General features: G+C 41.8%; 1 protein-coding gene across 1 annotated transcript in view; it reads left to right on the plus strand.

Moving 5' to 3' along the window:
• The window catches only part of tbkbp1 (TBK1 binding protein 1), a 44127-nt gene extending 31297 nt beyond the window's left edge, over nucleotides 1–12830 (plus strand). Inside the window, exons 5-10 of the mRNA XM_028432222.1 lie at nucleotides 883–1030; nucleotides 2897–3099; nucleotides 3345–3406; nucleotides 7267–7382; nucleotides 9141–9928; nucleotides 12057–12830. Of these exons, the coding sequence (XP_028288023.1) occupies nucleotides 883–1030; nucleotides 2897–3099; nucleotides 3345–3406; nucleotides 7267–7382; nucleotides 9141–9928; nucleotides 12057–12185 (1446 nt within the window). The 3' untranslated portion in view covers nucleotides 12186–12830. The remainder of the gene's footprint in view (nucleotides 1–882; nucleotides 1031–2896; nucleotides 3100–3344; nucleotides 3407–7266; nucleotides 7383–9140; nucleotides 9929–12056) is intronic.
• The last annotated feature ends 899 nt before the right edge of the window (nucleotides 12831–13729 follow it).

Here is a 13729-nt window from a genome sequence, read left to right on the forward strand (position 1 = left end):
ACCTGATTGAAATGCTGTGGTGGGACTGTGCATGTCCGAAAACCTCAATGAACTGAATCAATGTTGTTGTCAAAATCCATCCACAAACATACATAGCACACATCCAGAAAACGTGTGGATGCTGGACAGTTTTTCTGCCTCTTTGACTGTTTTTCATGAGAACATAATGTATGAGCATATCTTGGATAGACAGATTATTCTTTGAGACAAGTTGCCAAACATTTTTCAAAAGCTCTAATTCAGCACATTCTTTAATTGGTGTTTTTCTTCCTGCAAGCAGAATACAAAACTTAGTATTTAAAGCAGCTTGATTCTGTGCCTCATAATATGTCAAACTGTGTGAAGCTCATTTTTGTAACTGCTTACAAATGAAGGCTGTTTCCAGCTCCGGCAGAGGCTTCCAAATAAACAGATTGTCTGGCTGAACTTCCCCAGATGCCCTCTGTGATGGTAAAACATCTGATATGAAAGCAAGGTCATTAACATACAGAACGGCCTCAGCTGTTTTATATGATGGGATTAAGGGATGAAGTGCACCAGAGACACTGGAACTTGCATCCTGCCAAGGACTGACATGGTGTCAATGTCACCTGATGCTGTGGCAGTGGCCCTCAACGTGACTTCATCTACCTACTGGGCCTCAGTCACCTCTAAACTTCCTCATTTGCACTTTATTGAAGTTTTGCCTGAAGTTTTAGGCAGTAGCAGTAAACAGTCAGGCAGAGACATGGCTATGTACAAGCAGCATGTGCTACTAAGACGTGTTAAAGTAGGCGGGTGAACCAAAAATAAAAAAAACAGTCGCCTGAATGTGTGTTTCACCATATATATCTTGCATATGTGTGTATTCAGACGAGGTGTTGAAAATGTGTGTTATCACAGACCGGCCTGGTGGAGAAGCATGTGGAGCGCATCCTGAGCCTGGAGTCTGTTCTGAGGCAGAGAGACAGCTCCCTGCAGAAGCTCAACATGCAGCTGCACAGCAAAGACATGCAGTACCTGCAGCTCCACGCCGGCCCTGACGCACACAGTGAGTCACTGTCCACCCATTGTCATATGTATTTATATAGTGTAACAAAAGGTGATGAAACAATCTTGATGAAAGCTGTTTATAAGGCATTGCACAGATGTCTCACACCTCTCTGAAGATGGATTAGAGGTCTTACCATGATGCTGCAACATTCACTCCACATCAGGTCTCAAAAATATGTGCACAATTCCCATATTTAAACAGTGTTGTCTTTATAATCCAAATTTGTGCATAACAATTGCTTACAATAGAATAGAATAGAATATACTTTATTAATTCCTTTGGGAAGGTCCCTCAGGGTAATTTGGGTACCAGCAACAATACAACACAGACAGTCAGAGCAAGAGTTAAATAGAATAAAATAGAATATAGTACAGTAAAAAATAAAAGATAAGAGGAATTATGTAGAAACATTGCACACCAGCATAGATGGTACAGATGGATTATTGCACATTTTATTGCAAATTATACACAAATTATTGCATGTGTGTTGTATCAAGCGGGCTGTACTCCTTCCTCCTTCTCCCCCTCCTGCCAAAAGCAGAGTTGTAAAGTTTGATGGATCGGGGAACAAAGGAGTCTGAGTCTGTTGGTCCTGCTCTTGGGGAGGAGCAGCCTGTGACTGTTCAGGCTTCTCTCAGCGCTGATGACGGTGTGCAGAGGATGACTGGCATCGTCCACAATAGCCAGAAGTTTTCTTAGTGTTCTCCTCTCTGCCACTGTCACCAGGGAGTCCAGCTTCATTCCGACCACAGAGCCGGCCCGCCTGATAAGTCTGTCTAGCCTGTTAGCACACCTGTTGTTTATGATACCCCCCAGCAGACAACAGCATAAAAAGTGTACTGGCCACCACAGACTGGTAGAACATCCACAAACACTTATAAATTCTGATAAATTCTGTTGGAGACTAATGAGCAAGTAATAACAGTATGTATTAAAATCACTTCTCAGCTCCAATCTGTTGGCAAAGCTTTTGATCTGAGGTCATGTTAACCCTCAGTCTGTCACACAGAACCATCTTGGACATTTTATTCCTACTCCTCACTCACAGGAGCACGACAAGACCTGTAATCTCTGCGTGTGCTAGTGATTGGAACTGAGTCATTTTAAACCATTTGGAGTGGACTGGTTGGTTCAGCAAATTTGAGGATTTATCTGCTGTTATTCATCCTGTTGCTTCCATCTGCAATCTCTATTGTGACTATACCAAATGCTTGAAAACCTGTGATGTTATCATTTGACTACAAAATTCAAAAAAGTTTCAAGTACAGACTTTAACAGAGAAAAAGTGAGGATTTTAAGAGGTTGTGTTAACTTCAGCTGAGGGAGTAGATGTAAACTCTGCTCTCATCAGAGATGTAGGAGGCTGAAACGTGGAGAAAATGCGTCACTGCGTGCCACCTCAACAGATGCCGTTACTGAGGTATAATTCTGCAGGCATCTGTAACTGTCATGTATATATGAAGAAAGATTATCTGTCCCTTAACAGTGTTGATTAATGTGAAAAATATGTCATGATGCAGACTGCATACACTATGTTTGCACCTGTGACTACGCATATGAGTGTACTGGTGAAGAGGTAGGAGGGATACAAAGAAAAGAAGAGAAAAAAACGATACTGCTGTGCTAATACAATGTCTTCTGGCTCAAGGACTGAGTCTGTGTGAGCGGAGCTGAATCAATAGCATGCCCACACAGATCACATCACCCAGGTACTAACTGAAAGATGCTGCCCTTTTACTTTTTGCTGCTCTTTCTTACTATTGTACAACACCCATGCACAGAACAAATGCTGCAGCAGTCAGCAGTGAAAGTGCAGCATTTTGTTTTTCATGTTTAATCTCTTTTCTTTTTTTTTGCTCCCAGTGCTGGACTGTCCAGCTTTGACGCTTCAGAGCTCCCGTAGCCTTGACACTCTGTCTGACCTGAAGCTGCAGCGCCTGGAGGCGGAGCTAGAAGGGGCGCGGCATGAGGCTCAGGGGGCGTGTCAGCGGGAGGAGGAACTGAAGGCAGAGTGTGAGAGACTGAAGGATGAGATGAGACAGCTGCAGAACAGCCAGAGGGAAAGGGTCAGTGCAGGCTTGTTTTTCATCTACTTGTTTACTCCACTAGCATGAGGCACTCCCTGAACCGAACACTGATATTTAACAACCAAAAAGTAACAGTAACAGTATGCATAGATAAACACGCATGCACAGCTTTCTGATGATGTTACCTTCAAATATGCTGTCTTAATGCTGGCTCTTGCTGTCAGTCTGTCCAGTATTCCACCAGCACCTTTATGCTAATCAAATTTCATGCTTTACGCCGACAGGAAATGACTTCTCCGTGCAAGCAGTGTGATGTGGAGTGGATAAAGAAGGTGGGAGATGAGCAGTAAGTTACCACAGCAGATCTCTGGGCAGCGTGCGGGGGGGGGGGGGGGGGGGCTCATTAGAAAGTAGACAAGCTCTCCATCGTTGGCTAACAGGGTTCAAATGCAGTATTAGTGCTACGACTTACACACAAAGGCTTCATGTGATGTGTAATCTAATACTGTACTCAACTGGAAGTAGGTGTTTTAGCAAGAGATTAGCCTGAGCAGCAGGGGGCAGTGTAAGCACAGAGTAGAGTTGGTGTATTTGTAAACTTTGAACCTAAATAGAGTGTGCATATGCATTCATGTTCTCATCAACATCAATTGAATAAAAGAAGTCCTGAGCAGTCATGTAGCTGTCTTTACAGAAAACAAGTTTGATTGTAATCTCCTTATCAACTTGCCCCAATCATCACATGTTTACAAGGAGTCAAAGAAAAAAGTAAAACCACAGCAGGTTGGGCCGCAGCCTCCCACACAGTGAAACCCCAGAAGTGTTTCGATGGGGAGCAAACTGAAAGTAAACGGTGTGCCTGCCTTTGCAGTTTGTACTTAATGTGTGGTGAAAGCCTACTGCTTTTTCCAGGCCTTGGTCACCTTTTGGTTTTACTCAAGAAATATATCACACACTCCCACTAGAATCCTTTTTCTTGTAATTGGCTCATTTAATGTAAACTGCACAGATTGATACAGAGGATTTTCTGCATGTGTGCTGTGGATAATAGTAACATGTAACCATTGCTCTTAAAATCAGCAACACATTTTAATGCTAAAAAAATTATTAATTAATGTCTGTGGTAGTTTTTTAAGCTCCCAAATATAAAACCAGCAAAGGAATTAGTTAATAAATTGTAATGAGCCACTGCAAATGCCAGAAAGGTTCCAAATTCTACTTCCAACAACAGAAAAGTTACTTTATTTAATTGCTCTTCTCCTGTTTTCCATTGGTTTGATTGGTTGATTTCACTTCAGTTTAACTTGTATTGGCCTTGTCTTCAGGTGCTTTATATAATGGCTCATAAAGGGGACCCTTGTGCTAATGGTCTCCACGGTAAAGGAGAAGAAGAGAAGGTAGACAGGACAGAGAGGATGAAAGTAAAAGAGGAGAAAATATTAACATCATACAATAACCATAATGTTGTAGTTGACAGCTAATTTCACTACCAGTCATGTTTTCTTAGTTGACTTTCAGTTGCCTCATTCTCAACTAATACTACGTGAGCAAGCTGGCTTCACCAACCACAAGTCATACAGCTCCACACGCTGGCAGCCACCTGGTAACATTGCGCTCCTTCAGAGGCACTGACTAATCCCCCTTTCAGAAAGTCAGTATCGTTTCCAATAAATCACGACATGAAGATTTTAGGTTCAAGTGGAATTCCCATTTCTCAGTGAAAATGTAAACGTTGATAGTGGTAGAAGATTAAATTCCGAGGGCCCCAAATGAATTCATTTAACGATGTGTAGAGGAGCGTGTCTTTTGCGTCACTGAGGCTTGGTGTGAGGACTGTTTGACACTTCTTTGTGTTCAGCTGAAAGTGTGTAAGTTTGAACTTTGGACTGCAGTGAAAAGTCCCCGCCACAGCACAAGAGCCGTTACACACCTGCCCCCTCTGTGGGGTCAGAAAGTTTATAGGAGCGTTACCACCACATCATGTGGACCTCCATTACACGTGTTAGCTTTACACACTTTGAGACCTTGTCCTCAATGTGAGTGACAGAACTGAAGCAGATTTGTTAGCTAACAAAGAGAAGGTCAGATCCCAGAGGCGAGGCGGCGACGGCTCTTTCTTTAAAACTTCTAATCAGATCAGAGGCCAGATTCCTCCCACAGACATCTCCCACACAGTGTACATGCATACTTGTGTACCTGATCGATCCACTTGCACAAGCCTTTCATCAATGCTGCTTCTGCATTATCACACCCCTCCTACACACCGTAGTGTACAGTGTACAGTATGCACACAGTAGCAAGAAGAAAATGGAAATACAAAAAAAAAGAGACACGTGCAGACATGTGTGCACAGTATTTTTAGACAATAAGAGAAACATCGCTGTGCAGGTGTACACGCTTTGACTTGAGTTTGTGACAAAGGCAGTCAAAACACTCTCACACAATTCAAAGGTGAGACAGCACAAGTGTGAAAAGGAAGGGGGACTTCAATCTAAACTGTCAAAAACATCAGGCTGCATTTAGAAGTACAGAGCTGACGCTGAGAGACAGTCAAGACCAGCAAGGACAGGAAGAAAATTCATTAATATTTTATAATATAAAACTGCATGCTCCACCCACCATGCCAGTAAGTACATATGATTATCATTTTCCTACTGATGCGTTGAATGTCTGTTTGCCTGCAGCAGGTTTTTATCCAAAGCCGCAAATAGAATGCTGATTTATTTTACATGACCCTGAATCATTTCAGTGTCTTAACCAAGCTCCACCAACTCATGCCACAAAGAAGGATGCTGGGGGCTGAAGGGGGGTTTGATAACCCCCACTCTGTGTGTGAGTCAGAACACTCTGCTGGAAAACTAGGTGGGCCTCACACAAAACAGTGGAAGATATGACTTATCATCATATTTGTTATGAAATTTTGAATTTCTCTGAAATGGGGTCCCTGGCTTTATTTTTAAAATATTTAAAAATATGTAAGGAAGTTGTGATGGCAGCCATGTTTGGTGTCTTTAAAGAGATACAGGCTGCAAGAACAGGCGCTGAAAGAGAACATGTGTGTTTGTGTTTTATATACTGCGTAGGCAGTTTACTGAAGTGTTTTTATATGGTACCAGTGTTGAAGTAGAAGTTTATTCCTTGTTATGCAGACACCAGGATATGCAGAAGTGTCATGTGCACTTTTTTATCTGCCACCATCTCTATGGAGGAACGAGCTGAGTCAAATTCTCATTAACCAAGATTCAGTGGGTTATCGATTCACAATCTGCACAACAACATCCTCATTTCACTGCTATTTTCATGTTATCATAAGTCGCAGCTATCTGAGTAAATATTTGCCTTTTAAGTTGACTTGATCACTGAAAGAGTGCAGAGCTGCACGTGTTATTTTTTATGCTAATGATGATTTTTGAAAGACTCTGCTGTAGTAGTTATTACTCAAACTCAGCTTAAACGGGTTATCTGGACAGATTTCAGGTTACATTTCAAGGTTTCATGTCTAACCCATCAGCTAATAAACATTCTTATCTACCACTGTCAATAATGAAATGAGTCAATTTCAGATCAGCACTGAGGAGTTTATAAAAATTGGCGAGACGTTTGAGATAAATGGAGTCTTATCAGATTTGAGGGCAGTGACTTAAAAAGGTTGCTTCTTATAATGAGAAAGGCATCCTATCAGATAGATGCTACGCAGTGTGTTAAGATAATATGTCTACCCATATCACATATTTTTTTTATATTTCTATTATGATGAGTTTTCAAGCTAATGAGCAGAGACAAAGTCAGCTTGTTGCCATGGTTAAAAGACAGAGGAGCCTGTAAAGGCAGCCGTCCTTGTTTATGGTTCTAGAAATAGAGTTCCTCTGTCAGTACGGCCCCTGAGAGAGTCATGACACATCTTGCATGAAATGGTGTGATTTCATGCACTTCAATTATGTGCTATGACATGCAATCTAAAAATATAAGCCTATGAGCCTCTCAATTAGCCAGCTTAATTTGTGGAGCTGTGTCCGTGCAGCAGAATTCATTCAGTTTAAAGAGATGTGTTTGTGGTGCTGCAGCTTCAAACACTGTACGCTATTAAACATTATGTAGGCAAAGATTTGTGTAGTTGTGAAACCTTACTTCTCCACGAGTACAGTACTATAATACCGGTGACTGTGATGATGATAATATTGCCTTTCTTACTGTGTTCTCCTTCAGGGTGAATTTGGCTCTGGCCTACACAGAGTTAACAGAGGAGCTGGGACGTCTGCAAGCCCTGAGCTCCAAGCAGACAGAGATTCTAAGGAAAGCTACGCAGGAGCAGGCTAGTCCAGGTTAGCATACCCAACATCAACATGTGGAAACCCTGGGTAAACATCAGCTCAGTGCTTCATGGCTACACCCTACACGAACAGTTATGACACACTTTCAAAATGTGTAGTAAACAGAACATATAAAAAATCCATACATTAATGAATCACTACCATTGATACCCCCAAGTCTAATCTGTTTTTTATGTTTGAAGTATGGTATATTGCAAATTTAGATACATTTTTAAATTCCTTTTGAATAAAACATTATTGCTGTCAGTGTTTCATTCTAATAACACAAAAATGTCTGGCTCTGAGCTTCCACTTCTGTTTGTTTGACATAAAAAAACTTTGGAACTAACACAGACATATTGTAAAATAAAACTTAGTGTGCAACACCTTTCTCTTCCTGCCACTATAGCCAATGTCTCACAACTGTGCAACTACTACATACCACAAACCAAGAAGCACAACATGCTTTGACTGCTTATCCTATAAGGTGCAGATTTTTAGCAACTGTGGGGAAACAGAGAACTCTAAACTGCATTTGACTTCTTTCTAAGGCTGTGCCACTTTAATCTACACTTCTTAATGATTTGCTACTCATGTAATGGCTTCGGTTGCCCCCTTTTTAACAATAAAAATATTTTAGATAAACTGAAATATTTGGGGAAGTGGGAATTTGTGTGAAGCCATAAAAATTCTCCTGGGTGCTGTGTGTATGCGTGAGCGTAAAATGAAGAGTACCATTCGACAGTTTCCTCCTTATTCGGAGAGCACAAACACCCCCTCCCTTTTAACACCTCAACCAACCAGCCAAAAATGATGTTTCCTCTTTGTAATGGGAAGTGCAGCTGAAGTGGTGACTGCAGGGCCGACTGACTCATCATCAACATATCTTGTAATTACAGGAAATACTACAACTGTACATGTGTAGATACATCTTTTCAACAACACAGAGAGAAACATAGCTCCCATTTCTATGAACTGAATATCCTGCCGCAACATCTTAAGGTTTGTTTTGTAAGAACTGATAAAATGCAAATTAGCAGTTGTAGTGCCACACACCGAGAGAACCATCAAGGGACCAGCAGTTGTCCATCATGAAAATGTTATATTTGAGCAAAAACGCTCACATTTTTCTCTTAATGTACTTGAAAAGGTGATGGTTAAAGCTATGAATGTGACTGTTTTATCACTGGAATGTTAAACACTTTAAACACATTACACACAATCATGTCATCTCTGATGTGTTTTAAAGTGTCTTGCTGCATAACAAACTGTCTTGAGCTCACACACAGACATTTCCTTGTTGAATTCACTGGTATACCAGTAATGGTATAATTCAGAATTCATTGTTCCATTATTGCTTGCAAGTTGTCCTGCAGCTAAACAGGCCCAAACCATGATACTACCTCCACCATGTTTAACAGATGGTTCATGTACAGGAATGCAGTGTCATTCTTTCTCCAACATTAAGCTTCTCATTTTAGACAAATCATTATATTCTGGTCTCATCTGTCCACTAAATATTTTCCAGCAGCCCTTTTTTCCCAGCAGGTTTGTCCACATGATCTTTAGCAACTAAATAAATGAAAAGGTTAAGTTTGTTAGGGTTTTATGTTTCCACTGTAAGTATTTAGGTCAAATGTATTTTAGGTGCCCACATCTACATGACTCTTCTTCATATCCCAATAATGCAATGGCAGAAGCAACAGTGAGAGCACTCATGTCGACCCAATCTATAGTAATGCAGTAACATGTTTTCTTTGTCCCTCTCAGTCCAGCGTCACTCTCCCATCCACCACCAGCGCCATTCTCCGGTATCACAGCGCCATTCGCCCATCTCACAGCGCCATTCACCTGTGCCGCCTCCTCCGCACCACTCCCCAATCCAACAAAGACGCTCTCCGGTGCTCCAGCGCCTCTCCCCAGACATGCACCGCCGCTCACCCCTATTGGATGTCAACAATGGGCCAGCCTCTTACTCCTGTCGGCCACCTAGTCAGCACCTGAGAGCCAGCTTCCAGGGCCGGCGCAGTTACTCAGAGGTTGCAGACCCCTCAGCTTACCAGTGCCCACCCCGCTTTTCCCTGGATCCAGTCTCCACCCTGCCTAAGCCACGGCCCTATGTAGAGGGCTACCCAAAACAGCAGGCACAACACGTGGGCTCTCCTCACAGTGGACTGCAGCACCGAGGATCCCCATCCCACCATCAAGGTGGTGCAGGAGGAGACGGGGGGCTCGGGGAGAGCTCACTGCGCCACTCTAGGGAGATGCCATTTCCACTGTCAGATGTTGCCCACCTTCATTTTGAGCCTGCCCCTTCTTCCACACCAGCCCCCCAGCCTCCACCCTCCTCTGAAGATGAGGAGGAGTGGACCTGTCCACATCCTATCAGCCCACCAAGGACACTGGGTGTGCTGTCTGCAGCAGTGCCCAGCAACATCATGAGGGGCCCTGCTTCCTGCTCGGCCTTCCCCATCCCTCAGAGGCCTAACACCCTCAGCTGCCACCCACAGCCAGGGTACCTGTCAGCAGAGCATGCCCAGTCTTGGCCTTCGATCAATGTAAGTTTAAAGAGTTAATGTTACACATGACATTTTTACATCTTAGGCTTGTTTCATCACAACTGCCGTTATCAATGCCGAGCTCTTTCCAGTAAGGGTGGCTTTTTCACACTTAATGTCACAATCATCTTACGGTCTTAGTTCCTTTAACAGAAGTAAATGTGCTGAGAAATAATGGCCCTGTTTCTGGGAGATGAGAAGTTTGATACTGTCTTATGACTGTGCATTGAGTACAGAGGGGGAATCAACTTCCTGGATCCTGTCCAGAGTGAAAATACATGCCTTAAGACATCTCAAAGCTAACTAGTAAACCTGGGCACAAACATGACATAGATTAGATTTTATTCTATGTTAACTTTTCTTCTTGCACATCTGTTCAGAAGGAAAGGGCTTTTGTTGTGTCAGACTCAGATGACTCTACTTGTCTAGAGCTAGTATTAATTTAATTCACTTCAATTCAATTCAATTTATATAGCACAATAAGAATTTTCTCACAACGCTTCACAGAGACCCAGAGCCTGAACCCCCTTAAGAGCAACAGTGGCAAAAAAAACTCCCTTTTAGCAGGAAGAAACCTTGAACAGGACTCGACTTATAAGGAAAACCTTCCTGCTGACAGTCGGCTGGGTAGAGGAGGAAAAGAAGAGGGAGACAGGACAGAGAGGATGAAAGAGAGATTGAGTCTGATTAGTCTGAGCAAAGCTATCTGCATATTGACTTGTGTTAGGAAATTTACGGTCATGATGGGATTATAACTGTACATTGGTGGCAGTGAAAATGGAAGGGTCAAAAGGTTACCAACAGTCATAGTAAAAAGAAAGTATACTCTTTTTGAATACTTTGGTTTGTGTATCACAGCCAACTAGTCCTAAAACTAAGTACCCCCCCATGATTCAATAACTTGTAAATCCCCCTTCAGTAGTAATAACTTGATGTAATGGTTTCCTGTATGACTTTATTAGTCTTTCTCATGGTTGTGAAAGAATTTTGACCCATTCTTCTTCATTGCTACAGTTCATTAAGATTTTTGGACATTCACTTATTTAACTATTCCCATGTAGATTTGCTGCTGTCTTCTGTACTAGAAGACTTGATGTTTGTTAAGATGCAGCTTTGAAAAACCAAGCCATGCCATAGCACTGGCAGCCCTTCCAAACAATCTGTTCTTGTTCAGTCTTCTTCAACCCTCATGAAATTTGACATTTAACACGCTAACTGGAACCTGCAGAGCGAGATGGAGGTCTTGGTTTTCTTCTTCTTTTTTTGTTGGCTTTCAATATCTCTGAGCATCTCCACTCCTAGGAAGGTCGGCAGCTGTTTAAATGCTTTCTATTTGCTCCCATGAGCCTTTTCAGATTGATGCAGCAACCATAGCTTCTCTAACACTATTGTTTATGTCTTTCTCTCTTGTCATTGTGTTAACACACACCTAAATGCAGTAAACTGTCAAAATGTCTGTTTTTATAGAGGTCTGTACACCTTGTACACCTTGTACACCAAATGATCAATTCATCAAGGACTGATCATCAGCAGCACCTGCTGCAGCTCACCTGCTTTTTTTGGCTTAAATTTTTTTGAAATATACAATGACAGTGAAATATTGCATGTGTTGTTGTTCATTTGACATGTAAAACTATAGACTTTAAAGAGGGTGTACTTTCTTTTTACTGTGACAGTACATCTGCTCACAGGTTTGGGAGGGTTTGCGAGGACACAAAGAAGTGCCTTAGGGTTGTCAGAGACATTAAACATAAAACACACCTCAGCTAAACCCAAGAGGAAACGCTTCTGTAAAAGTGTGGTGGCATTTGTGAGGAGTAACTTAACTTAACTCAAGACTCATAAGCATTTTTTCTTTGCAAATTTTACTCTGTACAATGATCCAAAAGCCAATGAAAAAAAGCCAAAATGCAGATTTACAAGGACTATTCTTCTGTTGTTTTTCTCTAAATTTACTACATTGTAAGATTTACTGTTGTGTAAGTCTGAATTGATTACTCTCTGTGTGATGTTAGTTGCCTCCCACAGTCTGACTAATACTACGCAGTGCAAAGAGTACGCTGTGGACCACATGTGATTTGTCATGATGGATATTTCTGGTGTGTGTGTGTGTGTGTGTGCTCTGCAGCTCTGGATGGAGACTGAGGAGAGCGACATGAGAAGCTGCCCTCTCTGTCAGCTGATATTCCCTGTCGGTTACCCTGATGATGCCCTCATCAAGCACATCGACTCCCACCTGGAGAACAGCAAGATATGATCGCCATGGCAACCAGCCTGCACACATCTGTGCTCTACTCTTATAGATTACATAAGGGTTTGGAAGACTTGGCCAAAAAAAAAAAGAAAGTCAAACAAAGATGCAATCCAGTAAGGGCATGGGAATACAAAATAGCACAGGGGGTGTGTTTTCTGTGGGAGGTGCTAAAAATGTTGGATTTATGAGTGTGCGTGCAAAGTCCTTTACTGATTGCTCTTGAAATGGATTTGCCTGTATAATCACTAGCTCTGGATGCTGCTGTTTTGTTATGAGTCTTGTGTGTGGTTTCAAAAGGTTTCAGGTTTTGTGTCTTTTTGCTTCACAGTGACTTTGATTTAGCAAAGTAAAGATGAGGTGTGAGAGACATGCTGGCAGGTTCAGGGGCTTTGTATGCCAGAATGTAAGTTACTGCTTCATCAGTAAATGATCAGGGAGCTCCAAGGAGATCCAAGGAGACTATTTTGACAACTGAACTTTGATTATACTCCTGCTTGGAAATGTAAACACATTTTTGCAGAGGATCCTGTGCTGACAGTGTTCTGGTTGGAGCAGGTTTATTGTCATAAAAAAGGATTGTCAGGTGATAAGTGAGGGAACATTTGATGGAATCCGGAGTTCTGATGTGGGTTAATGCAAGTTTAGTTTCGAAAAAAGAAGAAGGCCAGCTGAGAGATTACAAAACATTCCAGTCATGCACCTCACCTGCTGACAAATCAACTGACACTCTGGGGAATGTGAGAACACGTTTGGATGAGCCTGAGGATGGTTTTACCCAAACACTGTTTTAGAAGATGCCCTGCAGGGCGGGGCACTATGTATCTTTTCATTTATTCAGAATAAAAACTTTATGCTTGCAGCCTGTTCAAATAATATCTTTGCACTTTATGTTAGTGTAGCTTATACAATGTAATTTTTCTGTCCTCGTGTATATATTCCACATGTAATTTACTATTTATATTGTCTATCTGTAAGGGAAAAAATATATGAAAATATATTTTTGCAAATGTTAAGGTACCACATGTTCCATGTGCTTTGCAAACTGCTATATTTAGAGGAGACAAAGAGGCGCCATCCCAACCAGTGGGATCCTTATCTGTACAGAGATATAAAATTATTACCTGGGATTCTTCTCGGTCTTCCTTAAGATCTGACCTTCATCACAGTTTGATGTCACGGCTGCCCAGACCACCCAAAAAAAAACAGCTGGCTGCATGAGTAAAGACATCTGTCCTGCTGTACAGAAGCACTGGCAGGTTTTTTTTTAGTGTTGTGTATTTCTATCTGGAGATCTGATACCAGAACACATCATCTACTATAAGCAAAGTTATCTGTGCAGGGTTAGACAATACTCCTCTTTTGATATGTGGGTTTTTATCACAAGTGAATCTTAACTCCAGATCTGCTTGTGGGAGTTTTTGAACTTTTTGAAAAATAAAAAAGAAGCAGCAAAGTTGCACTGATGTCAGCTAATCAGAAGCTTTCAGTTACACGTGCAGTTTCTAAACACACAATAAGGGACTTTCTGTACACAGCCACTCACACTA

The sequence above is a fragment of the Parambassis ranga genome, chromosome 19 (genome assembly GCF_900634625.1).
Source record: "Parambassis ranga chromosome 19, fParRan2.1, whole genome shotgun sequence".
Lineage (NCBI taxonomy): Eukaryota > Metazoa > Chordata > Actinopteri > Ambassidae > Parambassis > Parambassis ranga.